This window comes from Cyprinodon tularosa, unplaced genomic scaffold (genome assembly GCF_016077235.1).
Source record: "Cyprinodon tularosa strain WSP-4 unplaced genomic scaffold, ASM1607723v1 ctg77, whole genome shotgun sequence".
In the NCBI taxonomy this organism is placed as follows: domain Eukaryota; kingdom Metazoa; phylum Chordata; class Actinopteri; order Cyprinodontiformes; family Cyprinodontidae; genus Cyprinodon; species Cyprinodon tularosa.
In genome coordinates this window covers 757,182-771,066 of record NW_024039529.1, presented here as the reverse complement: position 1 = coordinate 771,066, position 13,885 = coordinate 757,182, and the positions used below count along the sequence as shown (strand labels likewise).

Here is a 13,885-nt window from a genome sequence, read left to right as displayed (position 1 = left end):
ACCCTACATTCATGAATGTCAAGCACTGTGAAATCAGGCTGTAAAGATCAGTGAAGATCACTCAGGGATTGAGCACTTTATAATCTGTGATAACAAATTTTACTTGTAAATTCTGATGAGACCACTAATTCCCAACATGATGTGGGGATTGTGAGGGATGTACAGAATAACAGACTAAATTACTTTCAAAGATCAACATTTTTATTTCATCAACAATTTGTTAAAGGCAGAACGGTGATCTAGAACCTTTGTTGTGGGATTGAAAAGAATTCATAAAAGAATATGAATCATGGACTTGTGCATTCATGATGGAGTTTTTTTGGAGCCATTTAGAGTTGTACTTTCAGGTGTGTTTGGTTCATTGCTCTGCTACATAACCCAAGGTTTGTAAGCTCAAGGCCACAAACAGATGGTGGGTGGGCGGCATTTCAAGTTAGCATTTTCTCATTGAAAGCAGAAATCTTTGTTCACCCTTAAGCTATAAAGCAAGTCCATACTCTTTCACTAATGCAATCCTTATTTACTTTTGTCAGTTTAATGCAAGTTTTAACATAATGCCCTCCAGAAAAGTCCCATTATTGTCTTAAAAATTCCACATACAGTAATATATCCTAAAAGGTCTTAGGAATCATCCACATTATTAAGTAAAAGCGAGTGTTCCTAGCATTGCTTTTGGGCAGCAGTGATTTTGGCCTTGGAAGTCTCGCACAGATTATATTATTAAATCATAACCAATTTTTCTGCATTCATAAATCACAAAAAACTAATGTTAAGTCATGGTTTAGAAAGCCATAGTTATTGTTCTAATTTCTTTCTTTAATTCCAGATTAAACTTCTGTGTGATTACATTGTAATTTTGATAAGCCAGTCCCTCCAGGGATTGTTCACCACTGTCTCATGTTTTCTTCATTTGTGGATAAATAATTTTCAAAAATGCATCATTGATGCTAAAGGGAAATTAAATGTTTTTATAGATCCTAAAGGCCTTTTTTCAAAGAGTTGTTGTGGATGTTATTAGCTGTAGACAGGAATGATCTCCTAAAGGGTTCTGTCTTGCAGCAGAGCTGAAGAAGCCTTTGATTTAAAGAAACTGTTGTTCTGTTATTTTCACCAGTCGGGGCAAGACAAGCTCTCCATGACAGCAATTGATTGAGAAAACCTATTTCTTTATTATTATTTTTCTATGGAGCACCGTTTGGAATCTGCTGTCTCCTGTTTCTCATGAGATTCCTCGATGCATGTGATTCTCATAGCATTTATATTGGGTAGTTTTATTCATATATGAGTAACTTTGTGTAATGTAGATACAGCTCAAACACAGGAAATGATAATATATATATTTTTTGTGTTTAAAAGCAAATTTGCCAAGATTTTAGGTGGCTTGCAGCCATGTTTTACTGAAACACATAATACTGCATTCCCCATATTTGGCTTAGTCCTTGCTAGAGGTTGAATTTTTTTCGAGCTGTTTGCAAAATATCTCACATTGCCAATAGTTATTGATGAAAGAGATGGCTTGAATTCTTTCCTCCTCTATTCTCCTTGCTTGTGCTCTGTATCCTATGCACCTCCTTTTCATCTCATCTAAAACTTGCAGAATTAGTTGAGGTATTATTTCAGGTCTGAGAAACATCTCAAAAGGTCTGCATCAAAATTCTAATGTGGCTAATGCTGACAACAAGCAGACTCAACAATTCCTCTCACTATTGAGACCAATTCATTGTGGACGACAGGAGGACTAAAAGAGCGTAATGTGGTGTGTCATTCATCAGATTATGGAAGCAGTTATTTTATTAAAAATAAGTGTTTCTTTGGCTAACCTGTGGCTGCACTTTGATGGACTTCCCCACACACGTCTGAATGCTAACACAAGGCAGTGTGAATAACAAGCATAACAAGCATGCTCACGTCACAGCGTAATGGTCATCTGACTAGACAGACGGGCCACAGGGCTTCATGACTCAGAATCAGAATTGCTTTATTAATCCCTTGCAGGAAATGTTGAATTGCAGTGCAAACTTTTGCAGAAGGGAGAAAAATAAGATTGTAAATACAAACAATATATAAGAATAAAAGAAGATAAGGGTAAGAAAAAAATATGATAAGGATAACGTGTGTGCTGAAATAATAGGTTCAAGTAAGTGTTTGAACAGGTTTCTCAAGCTAGGTTGCACATTGTACCAGGGGTACTCGTACTCGTCTCCCGCTTTATCCGGAACCGGGTCGCGGGGGCAGCAGACTAAGCAGAGACTCCCAGACTTCCCTCTCCGCAGACACCTCCTCCAGCTCTGCTGGGGGAAGCCCTAGGCGCTCCCAGGCCAGCCGAGAGACGTAGTCTCTCCAGCGTGTCCTGGGAACCCTCGGTCAGGAACGTGTTCAACTCCCACCTCCGGGAGCGCTTCTCTCAGGTTACGAGGGAGGTTGGAGACATGGAGTCCGAATGGGCTCTGTTCTCTGCCTCTATTGTCTGCCCGTAGCTGTGGCCGTAAGGTTTGCGGTGCCTGTCGTGTACCAGGGGTCAATCTCCTATTTCCAAAATGCATCACAAACCTTTCTGAAAGAAAGCTTTTCTGCTATGATAACTGGTGATGAAAATAAATAATATTCATGTATCATATGAATGATGACAAATACCACAGAACTTACATTTTCAAAAAGTGTCATAATGTTGTGTTAATCATTTGTGGTGTTGTAAAACGAAAGATAAAATTACATTATGTAGCCATACCTACACCAAAGTTCCCAGCTGGCATCGATGAAGTGTAGAGTGAGGTAGTTATCATTATTGTCAGGTATCCAGTGGTCCCCCATCAGTGCTAAACACATTGGCTCAACCAACTTCTCATCTGTCGCTTCCTTCTTCATGGTGTGCTGGTCATGTAGTCTCCTCATGAAAATTCGCCTTACGGGTAGTTTGTAAGTTGGGTCACCTGTGGCCGCCTAGAGAACAAGCTGATGGGTGTTCTTAAAAATGTATTTTCCCTTAAGGAAACCCAGAGGCTTTATAGCTGCATCCATGTTAGCACATCACGTCATTCGATGTGTTAAAAGTAGACCTAGACACAAAACTGATTCGTTCTAGCCTCCACATATACTGTACATACGCCTAAAGTCATAGCTTTATGGTTGTCTGGCATTAATGCAGCATGCTAATGCCGATAACGGCCCATCACTAAAAAAAAAAATATTAATATAATACATTTTTACATCTGGTTTACATGTTAATCAACTGTTGTTGTCTTAAAGCACAACCTATGAGTAGTATGGTTATGTGTGTTAAGTATCATAGGCGTGCCAAAATAAAACAGAATATCACTGAATATCCCTTTAGCTTCACAGCATCCTACATCTTTGGTTTAAAAATAAGTCATTCAAAAGGAGAAAGTTTGAAAAAATCAAGTTCTTTAAAAAACAGTAGTTCACAGAAGTGGTGCAGGGGTTAACCTCATGACGCTGTGTGTTGGCCTTAGTTTTCAACACAGCAGTGGTTGGCCTTTTGACCGTTGCCACATATCCTCCTCCCTCTCCAATTTTATTTCTGCCTACTTTCAAAACTAATAGAGTTGAAGGAAACTAGTGCCTAACATAAAAAAAGAATATCAGTATAAAACCAGCAGGGCTATTCAAATATGCAGCCAACATACATAATAGTTCTTGCTGTGGTTCAAAGGAGTAGATTAGCTTCAAAAGTGTTTGAAACTATTTTGGAAGTGATGGATATTTATATGCAAATTGTTTTAGTATGTTCAAAAGTGGAGATGTTTTGGGTGGTCTACAAAGATTGCTGCACAAATGTTAAGATGTGCAAACATATTTGGTTCCACCTATTAAAATTATTAGAAATTGTGTGCTAAAGGCAGTTTCAGAGCGGCTTTGAAAGAAAGATGAGGTTCAAAGCCATGGATATGTGGCTGATAGTAATAATTATTAAAAGGATAATAATGATTATACAACTTAGTATTTATAGTGCATCTTGTAGCCAATATTTAGGGCAAAGTTAAAGAAAATGAAACTACTGTGCACGGCTGTGTTGTTTTTTTTTTTATTTGATCAAGGGAGAATAAAAATTCTTGATGCTAAGAGATGCACACCTGACCCACCCATCTGTGTTTGCAGGCTCTTTTGATATTATTTTTCTTTAGAAATTCAATAGTATTTAAGTTCAGTCATATTTTTTGTTTTGATTTTATTTAATTAAATAAAGATTGTCTGCCATCCTGCTGTATGAATTTTATCTGGCTTGTACAATTAACTTTTTAATATTAATTTACTATAGTTATTATGGCCCAGATATGTTTATATGCACACAAAATATCTCTCCAATGTCTGGCATTGTACTGATGCCTCCTTTGTGGCAATAATGAATGCAGATATTCTATGCGTGGATCAGTTTGCACCTGACTTTCATACGTAGTAACAAAGATACAAAAACTGCAGCCAAAGTTGAGTTTCAGCTTTGGAAAATTGCTTTGCAGATCGTACTGTAAATGTTTATAACTGCATATTCTCCACCCATGAACTTGAATGATTAGAATATGATCTGCATGTGGATAAAACTCATTCATGAGCCTTTGTGTGAAGGCTCATGAATGCGCCTTTGTATAAAGTAAAATCTGTAAAATGTGTCAACATCATATCAAGCTGTCCTATGCGTTTCAGTATTCCAGTAATCCACCAAACAACAAGAGCTAGGGAGAAGGAGAGATTACACACAAAGCAGGGCCTAGAGAAATGTGGTTAACCTAACTGGGTTTTCTTCAGCTGACAAGAAACACATAAACATAAAATGGTTCAGCCCAATACTTTGGTGCCCCAGCACAAACAGGGTAATATTGTGTATGCTGTTAAGCTCCAGAATGACTGTGACCAGTTGTACATTGGGAGAAAGAACCTAGCAATAGTCTAGAAGGCGGCAACATAGTCTAGAACAGAAGAGTAACATCAACATCCCAAGATTCAGCAGGGTACAATCATCGTATTGACGATGTTGTGATCCTTAACAGGAAGGAACAGTTGTGTGAGAGAAGAGCAAGGCAAACCATTTTTGGGAAATCATTGATCTTTAAACAGGAGCGGAGGCACTTGAGTCCAATTGTCCCCCTCCTAATAAGCAAGCTTGATTTAGTCCTCTGGGAACAATAAGGGAGAACTAAACATTAGTCAATTTGCCTGTTGGTCCTTTTTTGCATGTTAGCAACCAAGTTTGATCATCACTGGTAACTTGCTGATCCACTATGCAAAAGTTCTGCTTAAGGGACTGAGTTTACCTATAACTTCTCAAACTAAAGATATCTCACAAAAAAGAGAAAATGTTTCAATAAAGAACCTGTCCAGATGACTTAATCAAATTGTTTGATATCAAGTCTACAGTATGTAAGATATTATGAAATCAAACCCCATCAAACCTTAACTAAGCTTATTTATGTATTTTCAATGCTCTCCTTTTTAGGGTTGTCACGATACCAAATTTTTCAACTCGATACCGATACTAAGGAACTTATTCGATACTCGATACCATTTTCGATACCACAAGGATAAAATTTCCAAATTTTAACAGAAATATTTTGTTTAAGAATTAAAATACAATAAATAAATAAATACAATAAACAATAAGAACAACATTTTAAGGTTGTTTGCTGCGCACCGTATTTAGCAAGCTTGATAAAAAACTTACAAAATTAAAATTAAGTTTTCCTTCCTTGGCTATGCTTTGCACACATAACAATGACACTAGCCAAACCGGTTAAGAAACAAAAATAATTCCCAGCAGCTGCACCTGTTACAAAAAAAGTCTGAAACTGAAAAGTGCACAGAATTATTCAATCACACAGTGTTCTGAAAGTGCATTTTCCTCTATTCTGCACTTTAGATGAATGACTGTTTAGGTGCCACTGGTACTCGATACTTTTGAAAATGAGTATTGTATCCGGATACAACATTTCAGTATCGATACTTTTTTGAGTATCAATACTTTTGACAACCCTACTCCTTTTACACACATATGCTTACATCCCCCCAGCTGCTTAACAGTTGCCCTGAATGAAGGTAAAGATGAAAGAAATAGTAAATAAATGAGCAAACTGCGCACCGATCTTTTAGATCCAAAAGATGGCAGTGCTGAAAGAATAACACATTATGACACATGCAGCTCAGTGGGTTTCATTTTGCATAATGCTCTCTGACTTCCCGACTCTAAAGGATCTAATTTTCACTCTCAGTGTGTCCTGAGGCTAAGCTACTGTAGCTCACATTTTATAATAGCTGCCAGTTGCACATGTCCTCAGATGGTGGCCCCACTGTAGAGATGATAGAAGGTATTCCTGTATGGAATAGATGCCAGAGTAGTTTTATCTCACTGAATCATAAGGCGGCTGCCAATGCAGCTCATTACCCGGACTCTGTGAGCTTCTAATGTGTTTGTTAACAGTATAGTGCACTGTATCTGTGTGTTTGTGATAAAGTTTTCCAATGTGGTTATGTTCATGAAAATAAAAAAATGCTCTAAATTGATACAGCAAGACTCAGTTTTCCTCCAGAAGCTTTGATATTTCAAAAATACAATATATGCATCTATTGGTGAGGATTATGTGCACATAGAGTGACCTCAAACTATTTCATCTTTCTAGAAATATGTTGTGACTTATGCACAGCAAGCAGTAAATGAACAGAAGACACACAACTAGTGCTTCGGTAGAGCACTTTCAATGTCGAGCCTCGAAAGTTTTGCAGACTTAGCCACAGAATGTTTTGAAAGCATTTAAACAAATATCAGCTATGTTAGGTAACTGGGTGTTTTGATTTGTTGAAAAATGTCAGTGAGGAAGTTCTAATGCAAAATGCACAGACTCCTGACTGAAAGTTGCAGTCATCAAATGTAGAGGTGACAAAGTTTTTTAAACTAATATGTATTGAACCTATCTTAATTTGCATACTCAATAATTAGTTATACAACATCAGCATTACGTGTTTTTGTCCGTTCACAGAGTTGATGGCAGCAGCAAAAACTGAATAAAAACATCAAACCACTTCACACTGACTGTATCCAGGCAAAGGCTTACAGTAAACCTACCTCCTGGTAGCCCAAAACAGGGGAAACAAAATAGACTATAGACTTGTTATTCATATTGTCCACAGTTGATTATTAGGAACATGAGAAAAAAGGAACAGGTCCTCTCTCTTTCTGGTAACTTATGAAAAAATATTTCAAACCAGACAGCTTTGTCGTCTTGTCTTTTTGTCTAATTTGAGAAAACACATTAAAAAAAGTATTTTTTTTTCTTTAATCAAAAAAAAAAAATCATAAACGGGTGATACATGGATTCAAAACATACATTCGATGAAAATGAAACTATTTACTTGAAAATTTAACCCACAGCTCTCCCTAAAAGAAGAAAGGGATTGAGAGGTTTAAATAATTTGGTCATATGTTGTGGGGGAGGACTGAAATGCAGACATGACGCAGGTAGATTACATAACAGTTTACTATAGAAATATATGAAGTGAAATAGTTTAATCTAATTCTCCTGTCTACAAAGATAATGGTTGAGTGTGCTCCATGGTTCTTCACATGAGAAAGGTGGACTCGCCTTTTCAGGTCGATGGAGAGTCCTTGGCCCAAGTGGAGGATTTCAATTATATCGGGGTCTTGCTCACGAATAAGGGACAGATGGAGCGTGACATCGATAAATGGATCGTTGCGGCACAGGCAGTGATGCGGTTGCTGTATCAGACTGTCGTGGTGAAGAGGGAGCTGAGTCAGGGGGCAACGCTCTCGATTTACCGACCGATCTGAGTTCCCACCCTCACCTATGGTCATGAGATCTGGGTTATGACCGAAAGGACAAGATGAAGAATAAAAGCGGTCGAAATGAATTTCTTTTGCAGGATGGCTGGTTGCACCCTTCAAGATAGGGTTAGGAGCTCAGTTACCTGGGAGGAGCTTGGAGTAGAGTCATTGCTCCTCCACGTCGAAAGGAGCCAGCTGAGATGACTAGGGCATCTGTTCCAGATGCCTCCTGGTCGCCTCCCTCAGGAGGTGTTCCAGGTGTGGCCTATTGGGAGGAGGCCTCGTGAAAGGCCTAGGACATGCTGGAGGGACTATGTCTCTTAGCCGCCTGGTGTCCACTAGGGATCCCCCAGAGCAGCAGGAGGTGGTAAAGTAACAGTCATTCAAAATGGCCCTTCCCAGTCAAAAGCCAGCTAAATGGAAGCTAAATTGCAGCAAAATCCCCTCCAACTTCCAGCCACTGGCCTTCTCATGCGCATGCATATTTTTTTACTCTAACTCCAGCCTTTCACTGAATTACAGGGTCTGACCAGGAGATAACACTTCTCTTTAGATCTTAAAATCCACAAAATATAACAGAAAGAATATTTTAGTTGTTTAAAAAGGAATTGATGGGGACTAGCCAAGGGTCCATCAAGGAAAGTGGGGAAATCTTGAATGTTACTACTATATGTGTGGATTGGGAAGTCTGGCGATCTCTGTTTAGACTGCTACCTCCATGACCCCGCCACGCATAAAGCGGAATAAAATGTATGGATGGAATGGACAAAGATAATGACTGTGGCTACATGTTCATTCAGGTAGAGGGATTGTTGCAAAGTCATTAAAGCCTATCTGCAGTGTTTTTTTACTGAGGAATCTTAATATGTGTAATTGACTCCAAATCTGTACGACCGGTATTAATTGACTAAATATTTCAATATAGTGTTGTGAGTGTTTACCAGAAGATTATGAATATATGGAATAGTAAGAACTGGAAGTTATATTATTATTATTATACAGTTGAATGATTATAACTGTAATTTACTTACTGACGAGGGTTTTTAGTCCTTTACCTAAAGAGTTTGACTCCTGAATCCGGCTGTTAAAAATTCAGTTGTTTTTTTTACCAATTTAGTAATTTAGACTATGACTATGAGCAGCATTATTAATCACCAACCAAATAAATATGTCTCTGTTCATTTGGATGCTACTAAAAGATGAGTGAATCCAGCCTGAGTGATAAATCTTTCACTGGTTAAAAAAAAACACATAGACCATGGCTTAAAATACAATGGTTCCCTTATTAGCTACCATCACACAGTATTATGTCTAATAACTACTCAAACACTAAACAGTAATGAAAACAAGCAAAAATAAAGACATAAAAGGGGAAGAGGGGTTTAAAAGTCTGTTCAAACTCTGAGGAATGTTTAAGGTTTAATGCATTTGAAAATCCTTTAAAAATAGCAGCAGATAAATGTGAATAAACCCTGATGCAGAGATGTTAACTGCAGTCAAATAGTGAAGTTTCATTCAGCTTATGGCAAAGTATGGGTATTGACTCAGAAATACATTTAACTACGATTAAGCTGAAATGGAAAGGGGGTAGCTTAGCTGGTCCCAGGGGTTCTGGTCTGCAGGGGTCCAACTGAAAAACAGAAAGGGTTAGCTCACAATGTAGCCTCTATAATGTGTTCAGCATGGAGTAGCTGGAGCTGCAATACTAACCAGTCCACTGCAGCAGTTAGCTTTAGAAACACGTGACTCGTTCAGTCTATGCAGTGAGCATTAGCATACAGTTAAAACTCTTACTGTTACTGTTTTGGTTCGGTGGAGTGAAGGCCTTCAGCTTGGCTCGGTTTTCTGCAAACCCTGTCTTTAGTCAAGTCCAGTTCGTTCATCCAACAGCAGGTCAAAGGGATTTGGATCAGTCCAATGCAATAATAAGAGGCGATTTTGCAAGGTGGTCAATTTTATAACTCACAGTAGCCGAGACGTCTCCCTTTTAGCTAGCGTGGTTTTATTTGATATAATATATGCATTGAATTTAGTCAGTACAGCTAACAAAATTAATATAAATGGAATTGAGTAGACAAAAAAAGTGTTTCATAGACTCAGGTGCTACATGCTTTTGTTTGGAGTGAAAGAGGTGCCAAACTCTGAAACAAAATGATTTGAACAGGGATACCTGGCTACAAGTGCAGACCTGAGACTGTACTGGAAGAAGAGACTGTTGGGAGTGTGAACAGATAAAAAAGATTTATTATATATGGATCAGTATGGGTATGGTTGGCCCAAAAAAAAAAAAAAAAGAAATATTTGACAAAGCAGTCCAGGAACAGGAGTTGAAAAAGGAACCCATAAATAAAATGTTAGTAGTGTACAGGAGATACCTCATTGTGAAATTCCATAGGAACTGCAAATTAGAAGAGGAAAAAACAACATTTCAAGAAAAACTACAACCATAACAATGAACTTGAAAGTTTTTCACTGAGATTTTTTTCCTGAATTTATTGTGTTTGGATTTTTACTCCAACCACTGGCAACAACAACATGCAGGGGTAATGGGCCATTGTCTATTTAATATCTGACTTACAATTGCTATCAACTACTTCCCATTAGAATCATTATAACAAACCTTTAATACAGTTCCTCCTTTGAAGAATCCACCTTAAAAAGTGGGGGGGGGGAGTTGCAGCTTAGTGGTTAGGGCATAGAGCTTGGAATCCTGAGGTTCAGGGTTGGAGCCCCACTTCCATAGACTGCTACTCTGGCTCTCTAAGCAAGACCCTTTACCTCACACTGCTCCCCAGGTACCGCACAATGGCAGCCCACTGCTCCCCAAGGGAATGGGTTAAATGCAGAGGTAAATTTCTCCAATGTGAGATCAATAAAGTTTAATTAATAGTATTATTATTATTTGTATTACATTTAAGCACAGTATTCTGGTCACTGATTTAGTCAATAAGAATTTTTGATGCAGTTTTAAGTCACAATTTTTTTTTTCTAAACTTACATTAGTCCTGATGATATGAAAACATTTTAAATTTGTTTTGTTAGTTGTAAGGTAGCTTCAATTCTCCTTGGCATATTTGACCTTTTTTGCAATCATTCTGACTTTATGTTCTGTAGTGGTAATTTGACTTACAGTAGGCTTCCTTAGTCATCTGGAAAGATGAATGCCTTTATATAAAATAAAATGTGAAAGTGAAAATCTAAGGACTAAACTTATTTATAGAGACGTCCATGTATGTTTTTCAGGGCTTTATAAATGTGACAAATAGAGTAATATAAAATTTAAATGAACAAAATGTTAAATGCATTAAGATGCTTGTAGATGTGAAATTATTTTAAACTAATGAGTTTTCTTGTTTGTTGTATTCAAATACATTACAAAAAGATAAACTGTTTCAAAACTCATGTGTTACATTAAAGGATTTATTCAGCATGTGCTTATTTATTAATTCATTTTTCTAACCTCACATCATTATTTCTTAACAGCCCTGATGTACGGTTGCTTTAGTTTTAAATGCTTGCATTTAACATTTGAGACTTTTTAGATGGCTGCTTCCTTAATGCAAAAGGTAAAGTTTTTGTTATGGCTGATTTTGCTCTTTTATTGGGTCATTTTGCACACATTTTTATATGTTTTGGGCTAAGCCTTACAGTACTTAAGCAAAACTCCTAACAGATCATTGCAAATTATAAAGGAAAATTCCTTTCCTCTTCAATGGTTTTTATCATTTTCAGGCCTCATTTTCTTCTACATCACCATGCTCTCTCCCTCAGCTGCGTTATTTGCAAATTTCCCATTAAAGAACTTGATCTCAGCGGTGTGACATCTTGCAGCAAACCTGTTTTTAAATGTGTCCTTTCTTTGGAAAGCTAGTCTATTGTCAAATCATGCATTTTTTTTGTGTAATACTATGATTCCTATCGAGGAAATAACACACATGAAAATAAAAGGTTTACATTCTTTTAGTGCAAGTATTTGGAAGGGAAACAATCAAACGTTTAACGCGGTTATATTGTTTATTATATTAACAATTTTTTTTTATATATATATATTTATACATTGTGCTACATGTTTTGTTTTGTGATGTGACTTGATTTTAACATAATCCTTATATATTTCCAACAATTTTCATATTGTTTTAATTTATGAAGTAATAGGTTTAAACCTTGGTCTTTACCTCAATTCTTTTAAAAGTCAGTGAATATGTGTGAACTTCCCAAACTATTGTGTTGTGACTCATCTTTTGTTTTATATGAAAATAACAATAAAGAAAAGTTTTAGACAAAAAAAAAATATGTTACCATCCTTATTATTTTATATGATTGAATTGTCTCAGTAAAATGCCTTGAGATGACAAGTGGTGCTATATAAATACATTGAACTGATTTGAATTAAAACCATGGTGCCAAAGTTCTTTTTCAGCAAAATGTAGTGCTGGATATACAAAATCAAACTAGGTCAAACTGCTGTTGTAAAAAAAAAAAAAAAAAAGGGAAAAAAGAAAAGAAAATGTAGCTACAGAAAAATACAGCCCCAATGTAAATGCCATTTCTTTTTTTTCTGTTTTCAGAACAAGAGTCTAAAAACCAAACTTCTGTCTGGGAACAAACTTTGCGATGCATATGCTGAGGAGGTAAGAATTTTTTTTTTTTTTTTTTTCTTTTTAACAAATCCTGTAATTTCTAAACTCTATCCAATTGTTGTTAACCAGTCATTTTGATTTTTCTGGTTTTATTTTCTTGTAGCAAATCAACATTACGAAATAAAACACATTTAAAGTATTTAGATTAAGATATTAAAACAAACAAGAAATTTATATTTGACAAAACCATGACCATTACATTGTTTGAATAAACTGGAGAACAGGGTTAAAGGTCTTTTGAATCTGTGAAAGGCTCTTTTATTTCCACTTGAATACGTGAACAGTGTATTTTGATAGAATTAGTAATGAGAAAAATGTCTGTTTTTGCATTAATGTTCTTTAATTGCAAACTTTTAAAAGGAAGTCTTACATAAATTGGAGTTTTACTTTTTAGTTATGAATCCTTGGTCCTTGCAGATAATTTATAATGTAACTTTACCAAGAGTTTGTGACTTACTGTCACTCAACATACTTGTTTACAACTTCTAATTTATTCAGGCTATCTTCATAAGTTCTACACCTGTTTTCCATCTTGACACAGCTCTTTCTCTCTGTCGTTTTCATATTCTTGTAGAATTCAGACATGGACATAAACTTGCCTGGTTTTTCCTGTCTAGTAAATTTCAGAGCAACTCGTACCTAACTGTCAGCCATTTGATTGCTGTGCAGCGCAATCTGAGGAGTTACAGTTGCAGCGAGAGCAGCTTTGAGTGAGCTTCGTCTGTGTCATTTTTGCTGTCACTTTTCATCTCTTCTTGCTTCGACTCTGCTGCCAGTTGCCATAGTCAGCACAGTCCAAGGGGTTCACATCCTCATTGAAGCCTTGAGCTTTTGACTGCTGCCTTTTACTTTCCTGCTGACCGAAGCTTATGCTGTAATTTAGCCGTGAAGTCTTGTACAAGACGGCAGGTCTACCGGGTACCCTGATGACATGCTCCCATCACTGCTGATTTTTCTATGTAATCATAGGTTTTAAAGTTATGTGGATGAAAATCCTGACATTTTCTTGTGTCTGGTTTAGAGTATATGTAATTATTTAACTTTTTACTGCAATAATTTGGTTAGCTTGAGAAATCTGCTCTAGTTGCATGCAGACTCTAGATTAGACCTCTGGGTGATCAGTTTAATCAGTCATCTATGATTAATGTTTTCAAATCTGACCAGTTTGCCGATGTAGGTGTGTGGCAGTGAAGCACAGCAATCATTTTTATCCTTAGAAGAGCTGCTAAACTTTTGCCTTGAAAAATACTACCCCTTGAAACTTTTTTTTATTTACACAAAGCTTCAAAGTTCAATCGTTTTCGCCGCAAGATTTTCCTTCTGAAGATCAAGGAAATTTAGATCTGATTATCCGAATGTAATAGAAATAGGCCTTTAAAAGCTTACTCTGTTAAACCACTTTTCACCACTATTACTCCAACCATGGGGTCCCAAGGCCCCCTGATTTAGAGGCATCCAT

General features: G+C 36.8%; 1 protein-coding gene across 2 annotated transcripts in view; it reads left to right on the top strand.

Moving 5' to 3' along the window:
* luzp2 (leucine zipper protein 2) overlaps positions 1-13,885 on the top strand; it is a 216,775-nt gene that overhangs the window by 149,564 nt on the left and 53,326 nt on the right. For both annotated transcript variants that reach the window (XM_038270645.1, XM_038270644.1), the window contains exon 6: positions 12,355-12,417. In XM_038270645.1, the coding sequence (XP_038126573.1) occupies positions 12,355-12,417 (63 nt within the window). The remainder of the gene's footprint in view (positions 1-12,354; positions 12,418-13,885) is intronic.